Source organism: Plectropomus leopardus, chromosome 10, assembly GCF_008729295.1.
Source record: "Plectropomus leopardus isolate mb chromosome 10, YSFRI_Pleo_2.0, whole genome shotgun sequence".
NCBI lineage: Eukaryota > Metazoa > Chordata > Actinopteri > Perciformes > Serranidae > Plectropomus > Plectropomus leopardus.
This window is the reverse complement of record NC_056472.1, coordinates 33,441,131-33,463,634: the sequence shown is the minus strand read 5'-3', so window position 1 is coordinate 33,463,634 and position 22,504 is coordinate 33,441,131. Positions and strand designations below refer to the sequence as shown.

The 22,504-nt window shown below is 39.8% G+C and overlaps 1 protein-coding gene across 7 annotated transcripts in view; it reads right to left on the bottom strand.

The window, feature by feature from the left end:
* Window positions 1–22,504, bottom strand: part of caska (calcium/calmodulin-dependent serine protein kinase a) — a 76,673-nt gene that overhangs the window by 28,393 nt on the left and 25,776 nt on the right. For 4 of the 7 annotated variants that reach the window (XM_042495274.1, XM_042495275.1, XM_042495278.1 and 1 more), the window contains exons 4-10: window positions 21,791–21,966; window positions 20,844–20,966; window positions 18,769–18,852; window positions 18,551–18,650; window positions 17,491–17,612; window positions 8,841–8,918; window positions 738–818 (exon numbers count right to left, since the gene is read on the bottom strand). In XM_042495274.1, the coding sequence (XP_042351208.1) occupies window positions 738–818; window positions 8,841–8,918; window positions 17,491–17,612; window positions 18,551–18,650; window positions 18,769–18,852; window positions 20,844–20,966; window positions 21,791–21,966 (764 nt within the window). Of the gene's footprint in view, window positions 1–737; window positions 819–2,537; window positions 2,586–8,840; window positions 8,919–17,490; window positions 17,613–18,550; window positions 18,651–18,768; window positions 18,853–20,843; window positions 20,967–21,790; window positions 21,967–22,504 lie in introns of all 7 variants that reach the window. The other 3 variants (XM_042495272.1, XM_042495273.1, XM_042495276.1) reach the window with 1 other exon arrangement.

The following is a 22,504-nucleotide window of genomic DNA, read 5'->3' as shown; positions in this document are numbered from 1 at the left end:
TAGTCTCCATGAGGTATCAGAGTGCAAAAAACAGCATCAAAATAGAGCCTGTTGATAAAAAAAAAAATAGCCAGAGGAGGATCCCCCACAACCCCGACAGAGGACACAGCTGAGACGCTAATGTCCTAAAATCCTAAAAAAAATCCTAAAAATCCCAGAATCATCCTGAAATCTTAAAAAAACATCGTGAAATCGCAGAAATGTCCTGAGATCCTAGAAATGCCATAAAGGCCTAGAAATATCCTAAAATCCAAGAAACGTCTTTAAATCTGAGAAACATCCTAAAATCCTTGAAATGTCTTTAAATCTGAGGAACTTCTAAAATCCAAGAGACGTCCTGAAATACTAGAAATGTCCTCAAGTCTTCAAAATGCCCTAAAATCCTAGTAACATCCTAAAATCCTTAAAATGTCCTTAAATTTTATGAACTTCTAAAATCCAACAAATGTCTAAAAATCCGAGAAACATCCTGAAATACAAGAATGGCCCAAAAGTTTGAGAAATGTCCTAAAAATCCTATGAAGTCTTCAAATGTCCTAAAAGTCCTAGAAATGTCCTAAACTCCAAGAGAGGTTCTAAAATCCTAGAAACATGTTTAGCTCTGCTGCGACGGGCCCCCGGCCTCTTGTCATTTCGTAAAAGTGGCCCCTGGCGGAGCAGACTGAGTGTCCCGGTTTAAGTCTGACTGCAGCCGTCTTCGAGCTCTGCTGGACGAAGTCGTGTGTGTTTGGACTCACCATGAAATGCGGCTGCGTCAGTATCCGTCTGAGCTCTTTAGCTTCGTGGTTCTCTGGGTAGCAGGAGATCTCTTCCAGCACCTGAAGATGAAGAAAGAGAAAAAAGGTCGTTTTCAAAGTTCTTCTTCACCGCACGCGTCTCATACCTCCGCACCTCGCTGTACCTGCTGCACCTCTCAGACAGCACAGCGACCCAACGACCTCACAGCCCCCCCTCAAACTCTCGCCGCCTCCGGCTGCTCCGGCAGCCAATGAGAGACCAGCTTTGGACAGCAGCAGTCAGAGAGCCGGTCAGCGCTCTGCCCCTCCTCCCGCCCTCTTGACGTGACTTCATGTCAGCTCCAGTTATGTTGCGCCTGAATGGTGAATGTGGCATTGTAGAGGTGAGGCCTCTGAGGGTGTGTGTGTGTGTGTGTGTGTGTACTCTGTTCCTTCAGTGTGCCTGCCAATCAGACGAGTGTGTAGTCGACCACAGTGTGTACATTCAGGTATTCATTATCTCTAAACTGTAATAATCACATTTACTTGTTACGCTCAGGAGACGACGGCGCTCATCGACATCAGAACCGTATGCTGCAATAATAACTTAACAGTCTGGAGCACACACACACACACACACACACACACACACACACACACACACACACACACACACACACACACACACACACACACACACAGAAACGATCTCATCCTGTCAAATTCTTACAAAAATTACATTCATTCTAATGGAAAAAATACTCTAAACAATACAGTCCTGTTGCTGTCTGTATTAATCTTTGTCACTTTACGATACATTTTAATGTTATCAACCCTTATCTTTATTATTTATTTTGATTTATTTTGACTCTGCACTCAGATCTCACTAGTAAATGAGCTCTCGATCTCAATGCAACTTCCTGATGAAACAAATTACTTTAAAATTTGGGGGGATTTTTAAAGATAGAAATGTGGAAACTGGTGATTTTTCTTTTTCTCTCTTTTTTTTTTTTTCTTTACTGAAAAAGGTTGTTGATTTTTTTTTTCTGTAAAACTTTTTGGAAATTTTATTTTTTTTTTTTTTTTTTTTTTTAAAATTTGGGTTTAAAAGTGTTGCTGATTTTTGTTTTTCTTTAACAAAAAAACTTGGCAATTTCTTTTTCCTTTTTTTTTGATTCTTTAAAGTAAATTGGCCCTTTTTTTCTCAGAAAATTTTTGGCTTTCATTTTTAAGTAATTTTTTTGGGAATTCCTCAAAAATGACTCTTAAAAACAGAAATTGTTGCTGGGTTTTGAAGTTTCTGAATGTCTGTGAAAACATCCCGTGTTATTATACTGGTTTGTGAAAAAAAATTCCATAACTTTTCCCAAATTTTCAAGGTATATTTAGTTTTCCAAAATATTTTAAATTTCATGACATGACTGTAAGAACCTCGTACATAATAATAATAATAATAATAATAATAATAATAATAATAATAAATAAATAAATAAATAAATAAATAAATAAATAAATAAATAAATAAACAAACAAACAAACAAAGCCAAAGGTTAGCTTTGCATTTTTGACCTGTTGTTCAGATAAAACATCTTTTAGACGTGCCACATTGGGAGCGTGTTTCACTACTTTACTGATTAAATGATTAACCGATCGATGGAGAAAATAATGGCAGATTAACGGATGATGAAAACAATCATTAGTTGCAGCCTTCATGAATATTATCCACATTTTCCCTCAATATAAAAAACCTCCTCCAGTCCTCCTGCTCTACTCGTTAGTACAGTGCACAGCGTGCACCATGGTGGTGTGTTGAGGGCTTACATATTCCAGATGTTTCAAAGCGCCACTTGCTTCGTCTTGGGAGGATTTCTTAAGTGGAGGAAGACACAGGAAGAAGGTTACACAAGCTGCCGACCGTCCTTTAATCAACGGCAGCCGCTCTGAGCGGTCCCGTGAATCTGTGCGATTAGTATCTACAGCCAAAGCAGCTCACTCCCAAAAAAAGATTAGTTCTAACACTAAGAGCGGAGAGCTGTGAGGCACAGAAGTGTGTTAGTGCAGTCAGAACGAAGCTTTGCTGCTCTGCTGGACCACAAACACACCAGAGTCCGCGGGAAGCTGCAGTCTGATTGGTTCAAAGCGTTTCAGAGAGAATCAGCAGAGACAGAAGTAAAGCAGAGGAGGAGGAGGAGGAGGAGGAGGAGGAGGAGGAGGAGGAGGAGGAGTCCCTGAAGGCACAACCAAGACTAAATGATGAGTTAATCTGAGGTGAAACTGTTCTGCACCTCAGGTTTACACTTTAAATTTATCATTTTACTAAAAAACAGAAATACCGCCACACAGTTGTTTGCCTCCGTTCAAAAATCAAGTTTCTCTCAGAGTTATTTTCACTTATTGTATTGTAATATTTCTGCATATTGGGGTCACTAAAGAAAAAATAAAAAAATTGCTCCCACCTGCGAGCTGAGCACATGGTATGATGTCAGCAGGAAACTGCATCATTTAAAACGGCAAAACAATATTTTGATCATCGCTGGACTTAAAAACTGTTTTAAAATGCAAAATACTGGAATTGAACATGTAAACAAATAATGAATTAATTAATTTAAAAAAAAATTAAAATAAATGAATGAAAAAAAAAAATGCAATAAACTCTTGCTGGACTCCACAAACAGAAGATCTCTACAATAAGCACAGTTTACAGATTATTCAGCAGTTCAGCAGCTGACCAAATGCACAAAAGAAGGAGGAAAATAAATGTTGAAAAAGAAAAAAAAAAACACTGACACATTCCAGGCTGTAATAATCAGAAAAAATCTACTTAGCATGTAGTATATTGAAAATAATTAACTTTTAAATCTAAAAAACATAGAAGCATCATGGCAAAAAAAAATGGCATTTACTGTAAAAGGTAAAAATTCCTAAAATAATAATAGATAGATATAAATTACACTGATGGTTCAATGAATCATGAATCAACTCAATGAATGTAGAAAATAATATTATTGTATAATATTTTTTAAAACTTGATTTGTATTTTTTCTTTTAAAGAAAGATAATAAGTAGTATGACTACAGGACATAATAGTATAGTCCTTGTTTCATGTCAGAAGTATTCAAAAGTTTATCTGAAGTTCATATCAGGCTTTAGCGTTCTGATTTATAACTTAAAAAAAAAAAAAAAAAAGCCGCCGCACAGATGCAGCTTCGGGCTCTATGATCACGCCATCATCTAACCTCCCGCTGCCGAACGCACAGCATCATCAGAGCGCAATCACACGGCAGGTTTGACCTCCTGCGCTCAGGACCAACATACACGTCTATACGAGCAAAGACACAAGACTGATGAACCGGACAAAAAGTCTGAATCATGTTTGCACGTGCAGACTATTTTTTTATCTTTTTTTCCCCCTGACAACTATTTTTTAAAAAAAGCCACAACATTAGCTGAAAATTTACAAAAAGTTACAAAGTGAAAACAAGAAAAAAAGAACCTTAAAAGTGCTAAAATAAAATAAGAAAAAATCTATTAAAAATATAATATATTTTATTTTGTAGAATAACTCTAAATATATAGAGATAAGATTTATAAATGAAAATGTCTGGACATTTTTATCTTTTTTTTAATAAATCTCTATGTAATTCAGTGTTGTTGAACTTGTATGTATTCTTAGCTTTTTTTTTACTTTATACTGTTTACTTTGTTTGGTGATATATCTGATATGTGATTTTATGCTGTTTTATTGCTGTTGTTTTTTGAAAGGTGACCTTGAGTGTCCTGGAAGGTGCCCATAATTAAAATGTATTATTATTATTATTATTATTGTTGTTGTTATTATTATTATTATTATCATATAACAACTGAAAAACACAATTTTGGCAAAGTGGACACAGTTTTCTACATGGAAATCACCGCTGCTGTCAAAAATAAGTAAGCCTTCGATATTGCCACTTCTCCCAAAATAAGTTGATTTCTTCTGTCATTTGTCGTCTGCTGAGAGCCGAGGTCAAACCTGAGCTCTCCGAAATCCTCAACCATATAACTTTACTTTCCTGGAACAAAAAGTGGATTAAAAAGTCTTTAACTCCCTTGGAGCCACAACAACTGATCCATCCAGACTGAGTTAACCCTCTGAAACCTGCAACGATGTCAGTCGCTCACACGTCTTTCACATGCATTTAAACCTCTGAAACCTGAGCACGCTCGCTTGATTTCCTCGGACAAACTCGGATAAAAAGGAAAAAAAAAGCATTTTGGTGGGAAATGACCCAGAAATTCCAAAGCACTAGGGAAAAGAAACTGACGTGAAAATTTGGGAAAGAGGGAAAAAGATTCAGAAAACTATATAATTTTATATTATTATTACTATTATTATTATTATTATTATATTATTTATTATTAGTAGTAGTAGTAGTAGTAGTAGTAGTAGTAGTAGTAGTAGTATTTTATTTTTTATTTTTTAACCTTTTTTCTTTTTCTTTACATTTTTTCTTGTCATATATTTGTGCTAAATTTCAGGTAATTTTCTTGTCACTTTTAACTTCCGAATATTTAATTATTTATTAAAGAAATTAAACAAAAAGCAAAAGTTTCAAAGGGTTAAGTAGGAAAATGTGCGGCAGACTGAGAGCAGAGCTCCTCGGACACGGTGTGCACAGAGCTGCGTTAATTAGCCAGCTCGCTTTGACGTGAACCAAAAGCCTCATAAAACAGAGCCGGGCTCCACTGAACGCCCCCCAACGTCTGAACAGCGCTGGGATTTAAGACGCCAGCCCCGCCCACTCCCTCTCGCCTCACGCTTTTAATTGCTCCCCTCAACAAAAAACACAATGTAAACACACACACACACACACACACACTCCTTGTTAAACAGCAGTCTGCATCCTGCACGAGTGTTTACACTGAGAGGTAAACACATCAGTGTGTGTGTGTGTGTGTGTGTGTGTGTGTGTGTGTGTGTGTGTGTGTGTGTGTGTGTGTGTGTGTGTGTGAAGTGCATCTCTTGTGATGAAGAGCCGGGGTCAGAGCGCAGAGACCATAATGCATCTCTCTGTAAGGAAACAGCACACGCACACACAGCTGATGTGTGTGTGTGTGTGTGTGTGTGTGTGTGTGTGTGTGTGTGTGTGATCCAGCAGCATCTCTAATGAGGGTCAAACACAGCAGCCGGAGATCTGTATTAAAGCAGCTCTGTGTAAACAGGCCGCTGCTCCAGCTGCTCCCACAATCAGCCGAGTCTCTGCGAGTCTCAGCGAGTCACTGCGAGTCTCTGCGAGTCTCAGCGAGTCACTGCGAGTCTCTGCGAGTCTCAGCGAGTCACTGCGAGTCTCAGCGAGTCACTGCGAGTCACTGAGAGTCTTTGCGAGTCACTGAGAGTCTCAGCGTGAAGCTCCACAGGTCACTGAGGTTTGAGAGGAAGCTCGCAGACGACTCAATAACTCCACATCAATAATTCAGTCGTTTCAATCTCTCCTTTGATTTGAGTCAATATCATTTCAGTGCGGCTGTGAGCCAAATCGAGGTCTGACTTTTTGCCCTCGAGGACTTTACGTGTTCCCGCCGTTTAAAGGTGCTCCAGTTTCACCACAAATACTCTGATGTCTGAGGTTCTTGTACTGCGTTTGAGTATTTTCTTTTCACAGTATTTTTACTGTAAGTTCCACACTGTAAGAAGTAATGCTACCACAGGTGTTTTAATTGCTGAATAATGAGTTTTAGATACTTTTATCATATGAAACTAGAAGCTGTGGTGAATCCAGTGATACAACCACATCCTGTTAGCTTCTCACCATGAGGGATAAAGTATCTCTAAACTGCCGTGACCTCTGACCTCCACATATGTGAATGAAAATAGGTTCAGGGGGTTCCCACCAGTCTCCTCTTTGCAGACACTTCTGATAGTCGCCTGCAGTTTGGGGCAAAAACCACGCAGTATTTACAAGCAGTATAAATCTGTTATTTTCACTTACTGTATTTAAATATTTCTGCATGTTGGGGTCCCTAAAAAAAAAGCTACAGCACACGGGACCGATGTCAGCAGGCGCCCGCATCACTAAAGATGGCAAAGCACCTTTTTGGAGTGTGTTAAAAAAATAAAGAACAAACCTAATTGGTTAAATAAATCAAAATAAATCAAAATTAGATATATAACTGGATAGATAGATAGATAGATAGATAGATAGATAGATTTCTAGATAAAAAAATAAAATATTAAATTACATATTATATATGTATTATATACATATTACATGTTATACTTCATTATATGTAAATTTTCACACCAGTCCAACCCAATATTTACACCGTTCGTGTTCGGTCATCAGTTACTCGTGGAGAATTCTGCCTGCGCTGCCTTTACGGACCCCCAAACCTCCGAATTTAGAGAGGGGACACAGAATGATTCACAGGGACACAGATGCAAAAAGAGAAAATAAAAGTTTGGTGTCCTGAGCTGCCAACAAGACAACATGAAGCGCGTTGAGACAGTCATTGTCTCCTTTTCAGAAGCAAACGTCTATCAAGGCCGTCTCCACTGCAAACCCTCTCCTCAAAGAAACGAACGTCCTGCTGTTCAGTGACGACAGCCTCACTTCGCAAAGAAAATGAAAACAAAGAAACCATCAACACGTGAAATATACATCAAACACACTGCAGGCTGCACAGCAAAATCTGAGCTCTCTGCAGCGCCGTCTTTAAGGTCAATCCTTCAGAAACTGACTAAACTGATTTTTCCCAGCGACTCCCATCACATTTAAAATGGGAAAATTACTTATTAAATTGCCCTCGTGGTCCCAGAGCGTCGTAAAACTTTCTCAAATGGCGTAAATGACCTTTTAAACCTTCACTTCAAAGAAATGAGGTTCTCCGGTGACAGCTGGAGATTGCATTGATCCGATATTAACCGTGTTTCAGCAAAAGAGCACGACGTGACGAATGTCCGCCGTGTCCCAGAGTTGTATCGGCTGTGAGGAAACACTCAAGTTATAAAATATGAGCAGCGTGAGGTCGAGGTTTCATCAAGCACACCCTTAAATTCCACTAACGCTCATTTAATAAAGGTAGAACTTTTCCAATGATTTTAAAGGTTTTTAAATTGAGATTAACTTTAAAGTTTTTCCCATTTTTATACCGAGGCGTCCCGGGACACGCGTTAGCGTCCCGAGCCGACGTCACTGAGGAGACAGAGCAGGTGAGCAGAGAGATCCACAGCAGAGATGAGTTAGAGCTTCAGTGAGCGAGAGGGATTAAAACACACACGAGCTCAGCGAGGACAGCCAGCGGCTACAGCAGGGATACTCAACCTACGGCCCGCAGGCCAAAACTGGCCCCTGATAGGCTGCCGGGGGGCCCCCAACCATTTTCTAATTCACAAAAAAAAAAATAAAGTGATTCACACTGAAAATTGTTTTTGTACTTTTAGTCTCCATAAGGTGTCAGAGACATAAAACAGCATCAAAATAGAGCTTGTTGATCAAAAAAAGAGCCAGGGAAGGACCCCCCCCCACCCCCGACAGAGGTCTGAGATAAGACACTAATGTCCTGAAATCCTAAAATTGTCCTGAAATCCTAAAATTGTCCTGAAATCCTAGAAATTTCCTTTTATCCTAAACACGTCCTAAAATCTGAGAAATGCCCTAAAATCCTGGAAACGTCCTTAAACCCTAGAAACATCCTAAAATCCAGGAATTGTTCTTAAATCCTAAAATTGTCCTAAAATCCCGGCAATGTCCTAAAACCAGACAAATGTCCTTAAATCCTAGACTTGTGCTAACATCCTAGAAACCTTTTAACATCCTAAAAAATGTTCTATAACTTAGAAATGTCCTACAATCCTAGAAACATCCTTAAATTCTAGAAATCTCCTAAAATCCTAGAAACATGTCATGGGGCCGCTGTGACCGGCCCCTGGCCTCCTGTCACTTTGCTAAAGGGGCCCCCAGGCACAGCGAGTTGAGTGTCCCTGCTGCAGTGAGACAATCATTGATTCATCATCACAAACGTCACATGAAGACACACAGGACAGACAGGAAGTGTGCTCGTGTTAGTGTGTGTGTGTGTGTGTGTGTGTGTGTGTGTGTGTGTGTGTGTGTGTGTGTGTGTGTGTGTGTGTGTGTGTGTGTTTACCTCTTTGGCTCTCTGAACGGCATCACTGGGGGGGTTTCTGATCTGTGGAGACGACTTGGTGTTGATCTTATCGTAGAGCTGAAACCAAAAGATAAACATCAATCAATCAATCAATCAATCAATCATCAATCAATCAATCAGTCGGTGAAAAGCAGCGAGGTGATCAATGACGCCTCGTTAACAGCTGACTGATGAACGAGTCCGTCAGATGAGATCCAGACAATCCTCCCTTTAATGATATTGACACATTTATTGTTCTGTGATTATTGATCAGTTTAACAGGTCTGAAACAGACGCCAAAACTGTTCTTTCAAAACCATTTTTTTATTCAACAAAAGAAGCTGAAGGTCTCAAATATCAAAAATTCTGACACACAAACTTAAAATGACGTAACCTAAATGAAATGAATCAGGAGCGATCTGATTAGAGATGAAGAGTTTATTTCAGTTTCGGTTTTATATCATTTTTGTTATTTAGCTCCATGCAGGGCTGTCAAAGTTAAGGCCTGAATATTAATATCACACTGAACACTGATGACCGCAGAGGCAGTCTTCACAGAAATATGCTCACGTTTCCTTTCAGCACCATTTTTGACCTTTGAGGTTATTCTGGAGAGTAATTGTTGTTCTGGATTGTTGCAATAATAATATATTCACGTTGGCATAAAGCGAGCATGTTTGTCCGCTCCAATATTAATAAGAGTACAAAAGACTTGAAAAATAACCCTTTAAGTTACATTTAGAACAGATAAAAAATGAGAAATGCAATTAATTTGAGATTAATCACGAGTTAACTATGGACAATCCTGCGATTAATCCCAATTACATATGTCTAACAGCCCTAAGCACATGTAATGTAGATGTAAAATTCCACAACTTTTCCAGGCCTGGAAAATGTGATTGAGAAATTCCTTTTCCAGGTTTTCCATGATGTGAAGACTGATATACGCCGATCTCTGAATCAGCAGCTCAGCTGCATCTGCTTTCATTTCTTTCTTTTGTTCCAACTTTATTTATATTTTCTAATCCTTTGGGATGTGAAAACATGCACATGTACATTTACACAAATATTCAGCCACACTCTCCCATCCAGGTTTACGCAAATAACCGAAATATTAAAAAACAAAACAAAAAACAGACAAATAGATGTGAGCAGTCTTTTTTCATGCGCGTTCAGTGAGTCAGTGAAGTGATTCAGAAATGACAGCTGCAAACTATTCAAATAAAGTTTCATCATAGCTAAAAAAAAAAGGCGACCAGGTTCCTTTGGTCTTGGGTGTGATCTAAATGATCCACATCTTTCACCATCTCTTCTTTATTTCCGTCTCTCGCAGTTTAGAAGACGTTGTTTACTGTAAACAGTATTATGTGGCAGAACCGCGGCTATCTTTGGGAGTGTGGAGACAAAATGTGGTTAAAAGTTTTGTGTTTTTCAAGTGAAAATGGTTAAAAACACAGCAGTTGTCCTCATTTGTCCCACGCGTCCTCAGCTGTCTGTCTGTTTGGTTTTGTTTGGCTTCGGAGCGTCAGTAACAATTTTTTTTGTTTTGCTCTTTTTGATTTTAACTGCTAACAAGAAGAAACTGTTTTCGCATCTCTCTGACTGAAGGACGGCAGACACGAGAGCTCTGTCTGTAAAAACCCAGCTGACTAATAAACCGCGCTGACTAGACGGGTTTGTGAGGGTCTAGTCAGAGCCGAGGAGCGTGGGCGTATTTAAGAGATTTTATGTTTGTAGACAAAATGTCCCTGAAAACACAGAGTGAACAAAGGCAGCAGCTGTAGCTGCGACCGCAGCAGAGGGCTGTTTCCACCAGACATCATCTGAAACAACGATTATCGCGTTCAGAGACGCAGCCGTGTGATGTTTGACGAGCACGACGTCTGGTGTGTTTTCATTTAACCTCCTGTGCAGAACATCACACACGCACGCACGCACGCACGCACGCGCGCGCGCGCACGCACACACACACACACACACACACACACACACACACACACACACACACACACACACACACACACACACACACAACAACATCAGCAGCAGCAGCAGCAGCAGCAGGTGATGCCGGACTTCATCAGAAAATGCAAAAACCTCAAAAATCTGTATTTATCAATATAATCTGTATTTATCTGTATAAATCAAATATTAAAAGTATTGCAGAGATGGAAAAACTAACAAATAATTCGAAATCAAGAGGAGGAGTACACGGACACAATAATCTGAACAGTCTACAGCTCTTATTCCCTTTTTCACATTTTTTTTGCATGTAGGCTATTATCATCATTACTGTTACTGTTATAACTGTCTTTTTTTTATTTTCTATCTCACCTGTTTTGCTAACAAAAAAATGTGAGAATGTAAAAGAAAAATGTGGAAAACATATAAACTATGTAAATTCATGTTAATTCCTACAGTAAAGTGTTAAAAACTCTTCTTTACGTTATTTTTGCTGTGTGTTTCACCAGTGTTGGATAATTATGTGCAAACTGTGCAGAGCTGCAGAGAGACTTGCAGACTGTTACATAATGTTTGTACAGTGTATGTCACAGTGTCTGACAATGATGTTTTTGTTCTGTGCTTTGACAAGAAAAAGACTTTCTAATAAAATCTAAGATTGTTAAAGTTATTTTGAAATAAGGGGATAACCAGCGCGGTTTCCATTACAGCTCTGTTACAGTGGAAAATAACTGCTTCAAACCATCAGCTAATGCACTGAACGAGCAGTAAAAACACATCTGCTTTATTTCTGTGAAGTGATCCGTTTGTGTGATTCTCTAACAGCCCATCCAGACACATGCACATGCACACACACACACACACACACACACACGCACACACACACGCACACACGCACACACACACACACACACACACACACGCACACACACACGTACACACACACACACGTACACACACACACACACACACACACACACACACACACACACGCACACACACACGCACACACGCACACACACATACACACACACACGTACACACACACACGTACACACACACACGTACACACACACGTACACACGTACACACACACACACTGTTGGAAGGATGATGTTGCATCTCTCATCACTAACCAACACAACAAAAAGAGATCCTGGGAGTGACGACACGTCTCATGAGTACATCTGTGTCCCCCCCTTCATGAGGACACTGTCTCAGAAAGACAAACACAACACACTCCTCAGGAAATCCTTATAAGACTACCAAAATAAAGCCGACAGCCCGAGGGCTGAGTCGTTCTCGGTGCCACCGAGTGCGTGCCGTCCCACATGCTGTCTGCAGCCACCGAGCACGCATACATATGTACCGCGCTCCTGTTTTTCAGGGGGAGAGTCGTCAACATCTCTCTGCCAAACAAAGTCGGGCTGACCTCTGAGGCGTTTATTTGAAAAAGATTCTGCAGCTCACAACTGAACAAGCTGCAGAAATATTCAAATATTTACAGGTAGGAGGTGTGTATCACATGCTGAGAACCTGGTAGTGTTAATTCAAGTGTGCTGATTAAAACGTTTGACCCTTTGAGACCGGAGTAATTTGGCCTGAATTAAAAAAAAAAAAAAGTAAAGACAGCAACAAGCAACAAAAGAAGAACTGACCCAAAAGTTAGCAAGAAATCAATAAAAAGAACAAGAAAAGTACCTAAAAATTAGTTTTAAAAAAAGGAAAATATATTTTTTTAAAAATCTAACAAAAACATTAAAAAAATATTATAATAATTTTGTAAATTGGTTTAGTAAAAAGGTTTTTCTTTTATTTTCTTTTTTTTCCCCCTAGACTTTTCCCCCGAGCTTAAAAAAATAATTTTAACATATCTAATTTCTTGCAATTTATGGAATATTTCCTACCTTGCCTACATTGCCTTTTTGTCCTCATGTAGAGAAATCTCAAGAAATTGAACCAATTTGTTTCAGGCTCGAAGGTTTAAACGTCTGTGAAAGGCGATTGAACACATCACAAGAAAATAGTTTTGAAAAACAAAAGTTTGAAATTTAAGCGGCTTAATTTTTTTGAAAAATGTGAAGAAAGCAACAAGCAATGAAAGAAGAAATTACCCAAAATTTAGCAAGGATAAAGTACAAGAAAATTAGCTGGAAAATAAATTTTTAAAAAATAAATATATAAACAAACCAAAAAAAATATTAAAAGAGAAAAATAAATGTAAAAAAATACAGAATAAAAATTAAAAATCCAAATAAATGTAATATTTAGATAATTAGCCTTTGAAAAAGATTTGCTCAATGTTCAAAGGTTTAAACAACACAAGAAAAGTGATGTGTATGCAGGTTTCAAAGGGTTAAACATGTGACGGGCACGAGCATGACTGCATCACGTCTTTATGAGCCACAACAAGCAACAGAGAAACAATATGAGATCTTAATTTCCTGTTAGCGACAAATAAATCCAGACGTTTCCTTGAGGGCAAATTATCGCCCTGCCTCCATCAGCCTGGAAGCCTACAGAGCTTTAGAAACAGGCACATGAGGAAAAACTACAAATGCACTCCACTAAAGCGCCTCATTATACGTGTCAAACGCCAAAAACACACACGGGGGGGAAGCCGGGCTGACTTTAAATTAGCTCGAGGCATCTCTTGACAAAACACTCTTCCTGCAAACACATCAGAAAGAGAAGCAGCAGGAAAACACACTCACCCAGGAGACGGTAAGTGGTTTGTCAGAAAGAAGCAAACGAGACTCGAGTTATCTGAACTCCATCCGCCCGGAGCCTGCAGGATTTCTAGTTTCCTCCGACCGTTTTCGGCAGCGCGGAGGCAACTTTGAGCCGCACAGAGAGTGATGGAGGCAGCGCCGGCTGTGAACGGCACTGAGGCCTGACAATAGAAGCCATTGTTGCCTCACTGCCCTCCTCTGTCCTCCTCCGACTCCCCCTCCTCTCAGAGCGGGGCAAGGGTGTGAATGTGAGGCTGAAAAGGAGACATCTGCAGCCCCAGGCTCCCACTGACACTGCTGCACACACACGCACGCACGCACGCACTGCACATCCACCATTCTCCTGCAACCCACTTCAACCTATTCAGCCTCCAGCAACATACACACATGCAAACTCACACACCTCTTTAGCAAACCCCTTCTCCTCAATTAACTCTGTGCTAGTTCCCTCGAATGTTTTCTTTTCAGCTTCTTCAGACGATTATGCGTCTCGTTAGAGATGAAGGTTGGCCTGAACGCTGATTTTAGCGCCCGTCTTTGCAAACGTGACACGAGCCGATGTTTGCAAAGATCACAAGTTTGAAACGCAGAGCAGCTGTGACCAGGAGGGAGAGGAAATCAACTGACAATTCGTCCGTCTTCTTTCTACAGCTATTAACCCTTAAAACCATCCAAAGAGCTGCTCAAAGAGGTCACTCAGCGTGTTTAAATGATGCTAGAAGAAGTCAAATTATTGTGTTATTCCGACTGAATCTGGGCTTTTAAAATACACGTAAACATGTTTGTCTGACTGAAATCGAATTAAAAAAAAAACAAAAACAGAATGTAGGTGTTGACTATATTTGAATATCGTCTCCTCTTTATCTTCCACAGCAGCTGATGGAGGCAGCGACGGAGCAGCAGCTCTGCCGTTCAGTGGTTGATGTTTTTGATAAAACGACCTCAAATCCCTGTCGGTAAGGGCTTTCTGACAGCGAGGTAAATATTCTAAATATAGCGTACACTAAAACTGGTACTGATTTTATTTAGGTGGCTTCAAACTAATCAATGAAGGTAGAGTTTCATTATATGTGCGTGACGTTTTCTGCTCTGAAGTTAAGCTTAATAAACACTTGTGACTGTGATTGGGTCGATATCATAGACTGTATAAATAAGTTTATAGCTGCTAGCTGAAAGACGGCTCATCTCCACCTGCTGTGGACGAATCAGACATACTTCATCAATAAATGGATTATCTCCTGGTGCTGGTACACTGGGACGAGGACAGTGGACCAATTAAATCGTCTAATCGAACTGTAACTGCAGCCCCACTAAACTGTGCACGGAAACATACTGACTGCTCCAACTCAGTGATTGTGGAAACTCAAAAGGACTCTGAGGGGGAAAATCCACAAAAACGCACTGCGGCTGCTGACAGCACCACGAACTGCTCATCACCTGCAGCCGCTGTCTGTCAGTCTGATTTTCAAAACACGACGCTTGAATGATATTACAGCACAAACACGACCAAAGTTTTGCAGCTGAGTGCAGTTTGCCCTTTTGTTGCATCCATATGGCAAAGTGCACATGTTGCCTTACAGAAGACAGCAGAGAGAAAGTAGAAATACCACTCAAGTTACACTTAGATTTCCATCCATGTCTGTGACATCAGCAGCCTAACATTACGGCGGCAAAAGCCTCAGAGACAGAGGACACGCTTTACACTTATTTTTTAAATATTTGCATCAAAGCACTCGACATTGAATATGAACATTCACTACATTAATTGTTGTTTTTCTTTTCTCTTATGAGTGCTCTCCAGCACTCATAATTATAATATTCTGATTTTCTAATTTCTCAATATTTCTTTCCTTTAAATGACTCAATTATTGGATAACACTGTTTGCAAATCCTCACGTCTTGCCAACAAATCTTGTTTGACACCCAGAGACGCAGAGAGAGCCCGGAGTAAACAAAATGGATTAAGGGAATAATAACAGACAAAACGATGCTCTGAGAGCGAAAACTGTGAAAGGATCTAAAATGCTGTCTGGCCTCTCTGAAGCTGCTGGAAACTGAGATTTTGTGACCCAATATGGTGGTGATAAAGCGAAGCAGCATCCACAAGTCACCGCAGACGAACCGGCCATCAGTCACCGCGCACGCTCTGCCACCGCACGCACTCACATGCAGACCAGATACTGGAGGAGTTTAATGACATATTTAAAAACAACATGACCTTTTTAGATTGCCTCCAGAGCGATGAGCAGCCTGGTGTGTGCAGGTGGAAGGAAGCTTTTTATGCCTGATATTCATCATGCAAAGGCCAGCGCGCAGAGCGAACGCAGAGTCATGTGACATATCGACAGCACGACCGCATCCAGAAGCACCTGCTGTCTATTCACTGGGGGGCTCAAAGTACTGGTCTGGGGGCAATAACCAGCCCGCTACACACAAACATCGCAGACGTGTTTAATTCTCTCGCCCGCTTTAATATTACACACACTGGTATCGCTGTGCTTACAAAATGCCGCTGAGTGTTTGACAGCCACAGCATTTCATCATGGTAGATCAAACAGCTGATGGTCCAACAGCAGCGCAGTGAGACAGACAAACAGAGCGCAGCTTCTTCTCAGAGCACCAAAGTGTCTGAAACAGACACATCTGCAGAGGTGAAAGTGACTTCTTTAGACTCTACAGACGACTTTGTGTTAATTTCAGCTTTAATCAGACTTTGGATGAATTATTTAGAAACAGCAGGACACATCGCTCTGTGTCTCATCCAGCCGCTCGCGCTGAGCTCTCATTATTATTACCAGGGGCAGATGTGATGTTTTGGGGGCCCGGGGCCACAAGCACATGAGCTTATTTTCAGCCTTTCTCTAACTGTGAATGTTGGCAGGCTGTTGGCAGCTATAGGAGAAGTAGGCCGACTCAAAAGGTTTTAATTCCTGAGTAAAATGATTAATAGCACAGAAGTTTGACAGAAGCTGAAGTCAGAGTCCTGCAGTCAGGAGAGGTCGGCCTATTATCAGCACAATGTGCTTCAATTTACCTGAAGTTTGTTTAAGATGGAGCTTTTCATTTTCATATAATGCTGGAAAGTTTAATAAATAATAATAAATCATATGTTTATTACAGTGTAACACACCATGGTCACATGACACTGTGTCAGTGAACTATGAGGGCAAAAAACAAAACAAAAAAAAAAACAAAAAACAAAAAGCAAACTAGTCGTTCTTTAATCGTAATCAGAGTAAAATGTTCAGTTAATGGTGATACTGATTTTAGGTTTGAGGCTCGGACCTTTGCTGGGAGGAAATTTTAGTAACTGGACCTCTGTGAGTTTTAGTGGAATAGGTCCTCCAGCTGGTGATGCTGTTCTACAGTATATTTGTCATGTTCAATGTCTGACAGAAAATAAATATTTAAACCTAAATTAACCTGATGATATCTTCATATCTCACTGAGGAGTCAAGGGGACCTTTAAGCTCGACAGAAATAGTGATCTGATGTACATCGTGATATATATCAATATCAACTGATAGGAAAAAAAATATTGTGATAAGACTTTATTCCGTATCGCTCAGCCCTATGTCTGATCCACATCATTTCATAAAGGTGACCAAAATGAGGCTGCACAGCTTGAACACCATCTAGTATGCGGAAACAGACATGGTCCTGGATGTCTATTCTAAGCACATATCTAAAGACTCGGTTTCAGCCACAAAACTTGCCTCACTTCCTTGGTGCCTCACCTGCACTAAAATCCTGTCTCATCACGCCTCTCCTCTCACCAATGCACCTTTTTTTGTTGTTTTTCTTTTCTCTGTCGATATTTTTTTATCCCAAAGAAAGTGCAGATGTTGTAAATGTGAAATCATAAATCACAACAGTTCCTGTTGCCAATAAAGTCAATAAGTCATCATTCCAAAAAAAAGGCCCATAATGAGTGTTTTTCAATGTGCTTCACTTACATCGAGCAGCGTGTGTAGATGCTGGTCCTGGAAAACACTGTGGAGGAAATCCAGATCCTTTTCACTGCAGTCTGTCAGAGCGTGGATCTCCTCTAAACTGTCCAACACCTGAGACACAGCCCCTGCAGCGCACACACACACACACACACACACACACACACACACACACACACACACACACACACACACACACACACACACACACACACACACAAACACAAACGTCACCTCATGGTGCTTTGTGGTGAACGTGCACATGCACTGAAATTTGCATCACTCTGTATTTATAACTGATGTGAACGATAAAATCAATCTTCTAAAAACAGAATAACAAAAATAACAGCTAAAAAGAGTTTAAGAGAAACAAACATCAGCATCACAACACGGAGAGAAGCAGCAGATACGTACGTTCAGCTGCCAGTAGTCCTAACAGGCGGGAAGCATTAATAAAAACAAACATATGAACAGACAAATAAACACAAGTGCAAATATAAATGTTTAAGGATTGTTTGTTATTGTGCTTTTGCGTCTTTTCTGTGTTATATATAATGTTATAATGTCCCATATTCATAGTAAAGGTGGCCAATTTTAGTATCATAAATGCATTCTGCCTTTCTACTTGAACAAGTTTGAGCCTGAAAATGAGCAGAATCGGTCCTCTTTATAAAACTGCTGGGAGCAAATATTTTTGGGAGGGTGACAAATAGAAATGTGTCTGCAAGTGTTTTCCTTTTACGGCATCTAGTAACCCGTGTAATGGATAAAATGTCAGACCGGAGAGAACAATCATCGTCTCGCTGAGTGTGGAGTGTTTGTGTCATCTTTTTGGATGCGTTGCATTTAAGAGCAGCTCGAACAGAGTCGGTTTGTTTCTGCAGGGCCGGACGGAGAAAAGCAGAACACAAAATAAAAAAAAAAAAACAGAGGACAAACCAGAGGAAGGAAATCTAAGGGAGGAAGTCGGTGAAATGAAACGATAACAAATGTAAAGTAAGTGTGTCTGTGTGTGTGTGTGTGTGTGTGTGTCTGTGTGTGTGTGTGTGTGTGTGTGTGTGTGTACCTGAGGAGGTTGGGTCTTCAGAGAAGTCGTGGAGTTCCTCGGGGGGGTCTCCATAGAAAGAATTGAACTTGTGACTGGACACGGCAGCCAGAACGGCCCCCTGAGACAAAACAACAACATGTGGAGCTGTGATCTGACAAACACTGATGGTGTCATGACAACAAGCCTCAAATGCTGCATGCTTGCATGCTTGCGTGTGTGTGTGAGAGGATGCAAACCTTGAGCTTCCTCCTGGAGTTGAACTTCCTCAGCTGCTCCACGGTCTCTGGCAGGTGGATTTTGTAGGCGTAGCGGTCCCTCTCCTTGGAAATACAGAGAAAACAAAGTTACCAACACAACCTAACAAGACAATGCCCCAAAATCAGCAAAAATTTGTAAAAAATAAGAAAATTAGCAGAAAATAAGCACCAAAAAAGTAAAAGAAACAAAAACAAACAAGAAAAAGTTGTAAAAAGCACTGGAAAAAAGTAATCATACATATAGTTTTCTGGATACTGTTTCCTTTTTTTGAATAATTTTCTAATAATCTCTTTTGTAAAATTGATTTTTTAAATGTTTTTTTTGTCACCTTTTACTAATTTCCTGCAATTTGTGGAATCACTCATATTACCAAGTTGCTTGTTGGCTTTTCCATGATTTTTTTTGCACCAATTTGCTCACATTTCAAAGGTTTAAATAGCTGTTAAAGACAACTGAAAGCAGCACAAGAAAAGTGATGTCAATCTAGGTTTCAAAGGGTTAACAACAAACTTTGTTGTCTAAAATGACATCAATGCACTGAAACAGTAAACCTTAACTGCGGATATAATAATTAGAAATGTTTTTTGTGAATGTTCTGTAAAAATAACACCTTTTCATGTTGGTTCATATCGACACAGACGCACTGATACTGAGGTTTCTCAGGGAGGACGATATCATATCAGATATGGCTGATGTATCGTCAGACTCTGGTAATGAGCGTGCATGTTCACCCGAGTCTGATTATGCTGCTTTATCTGGACGCTGCAGAAGTGGATTCGTCTGAACGTTCTGCAGTCGAGTTTCAGACTAAAATGCAGCAGTGAGCAGGGTGCCCCTTAAAATGTGTCGCTGTGAACGATGTGTCAGACGGCCCTCAGACGGATCGCAAGAGTCTCAGCTGAATTGTCATCTTTAAGTGCCCCTCCATCACTGTCCACAGAGGAAGACACAGTAAAAGCCTCTGCTGACAACACGACAGGCAGCAACACCGCCGAGCCGCCGCTCGCTGTCATTGTTTTCCTGTGCGAGGAGCTGCAGCACCCAGCGACTCATCGTTACGTGATGGCTTCAGGCGACACGGTTTCACTTTTCTGCTCTCAGAAAACTTTGACAAAAGTCAAAACTTTTGATGAACATCTCAGAGACTCCCCACACACCACAGCGGGTCACACATTCCCAAATATTGGCGATGTTGCAGGCAGACATGAGACGGTGCATACACTCTCTGAAACCACCATCGATACTCCTTATTGATTCTTTTTCATTACTATATAATAGCTTTTTAAATATGCATTATTTAAAAAAATAATAAATTCAGAACAGGGTAAGAACTGAGTATTTAAATGTAAAAGGGACTGTTCATTATTGATGACAGGGAGGGGGTGGAGCAAAAGGAGGGTAAAAATTGTCATCATTTTTTAAGCACTGGGGGAGGGTCGAATGTTTTTTATTTTGGCGTGGGGGAGGAGTATACAACTTTAAATGGCTGTATTTTTTTTTTTACTGACAATTTTTAAAAAATGGCTTTTTTTTTTCATTTTTTTAAATTTTTTTTGGTAATTTATGTGTAAAAAATTATTGTCTTTTTATTATTTAAACAATTTGGCAATTATTGATGAAAATGCAGGCTTTTTTTGAGAGATTTTTAAAGAAAAAAATATTTTTTTTCCTTAAATTTTTTTGACAATTTTTTTCTTAAAAAAATTGGGGTTTCTTTTTGTTAAAACAATTAACATAGCCTGAAACTGTAAAAAACAGAAAATTATTGTTGTATAAGTAAGTATAAGTTCTGACAGTCCTTGAATACATCATGCGTTATTATACAGGTTTTGTGGAACAACATTTCAGGACTTTTCCTAAACTTTCAGGGTTTATTTAGTTTTCCAAAACTTTTCAAGGACTAGAATTTACTATTTGCAAGTTCAAGGACTTTTCCACGTTTTTAATGACTGTATGAACCCTGAACAGTGATAAAGGTAAGATGTGCAGTAGAAACCCCCAAAAGAGTCAAACTATGACTGACTGTAGGGCGTCAGCGGACGCTCTGCAGTACCTTGAGCCAGGGGTGGTTCAGAGCCTCGTAGACGGTGATCCTCTCAGCGGGGTCCAGCATCAGCATGCGCCTCACCAGATCCTTGGCGCTCTCGGAGATTTGGCCCCACTGGCGCGGATTCATCTGCACAAAGTAATACAAAGACTTTTCAGGATTGGTCCTGTGGTCCATAAGTGCCAAAATTATGTTTTGGCAATTTTTAAGTAATGCTAAAAATAAGGGATTAACGACAGCGTCTGCTGCAATAATTACACAGACTGTAAATAAAAAAGGGGTCTTCGTGAGGAATGACAGAGAGTGACACACAGAGCACATTTTGGGGATATTTTTTCCCCTTTTTACTTCTTGGGACGGGCTGTATTTTGTATTTATTTTACTGTCAATTTTGGAAATTGTGGCTATTTTTATATATTCTAACATTCTAGTAAAATTGTACTGATTTTTACTGATTTTAATAGAAAAAAAAATGATTTTTTTTCTTGAAAAAAAAACAATTTATCAAAACCAGAAGAAATTGCCAAAACAGAAATTAGTGTGGATTTTCAAGTTTATGACAGTCCTCTAACGTCATAAAAAGAAATCATAAAATCCTAGCTTTAAAGTCTGAGCATTTCGAAGAGTTTTGAAAGATTGATTTAAGACATTTTAAGGCCAATTAAGGCCTTATTTTTAAATGAATGAATTCAATGCCTTCCACGGGACCCCTGTTTTAAAGATGTGAACTGTGGCTAAAAATACAAAGATAACATCTAAGTTTATGAAAAAACAGAAATGTCATATAATCTGCAAACATCAGCTAAAGCTGTGCTGTAATTAACATTATAGGAATAACATGCAAATCCAATTAAAGTGCGGGCAGCCTCTTTTTAGACTCTTGAGTTTAATGTATGAAGCCGCACGTTTATTGCACTCAGAGACCGTCGAGGCTCTCTGGACGACCTCCTGACCTTGTATTTGCCCTTGCAGATGGCTTCGAACAGACGCTCCTTGGTGCCATAGAAAGGCAGGCAGCCCGAGAGGAGGATGAAGAGGATGACTCCGCAGCCCCACACGTCCACAGGTTTACCGTACGGCTCTCTCTTCACCACCTCCGGGGCCATGAAGTGAGGAGTTCCCACCCGACCTGGGGTCACAGAGACAGAGAAAGTGTAGAAATCCAAAGTATGCACGCGTGTGCGTGCGCACGCACACACACACACACACACACACACACACACACACACACACACACACACACACAAAGGTGTTAACACACATGCAAAGTTGTAAACACACAAACACACACAAAGAGGCGCTAAATGGGACTTTTTCATTCTTTAATAACTGATATTTTTACATATCTGAACTGTAAAACGGAAGTGTGTTTGCGTGAACTTTATATAGGATGTTTTGTTTGTTCCAACCATCAATTCATAGTTACACGAAAGAGGAAACAAACATTTGGGGTGGCGTTGTTTCCTGTTTCTCAAGAAACAACAGTTTTCACGATAAAGTTAAAAAGATAAAAAGATGCTAGATTTTCCAGTGTTGAAAATGCAAAATGAAGAGGACTTTTGGTGCGTTGCGTTGAAAAAAAAAGAGCCAGAACTTTTCTTGCCTTTATTTCTTTTCTTTTTCTTTTTTTTAAAAATAATTTTAAGTTTGCTTTAGTTTCAAAATGT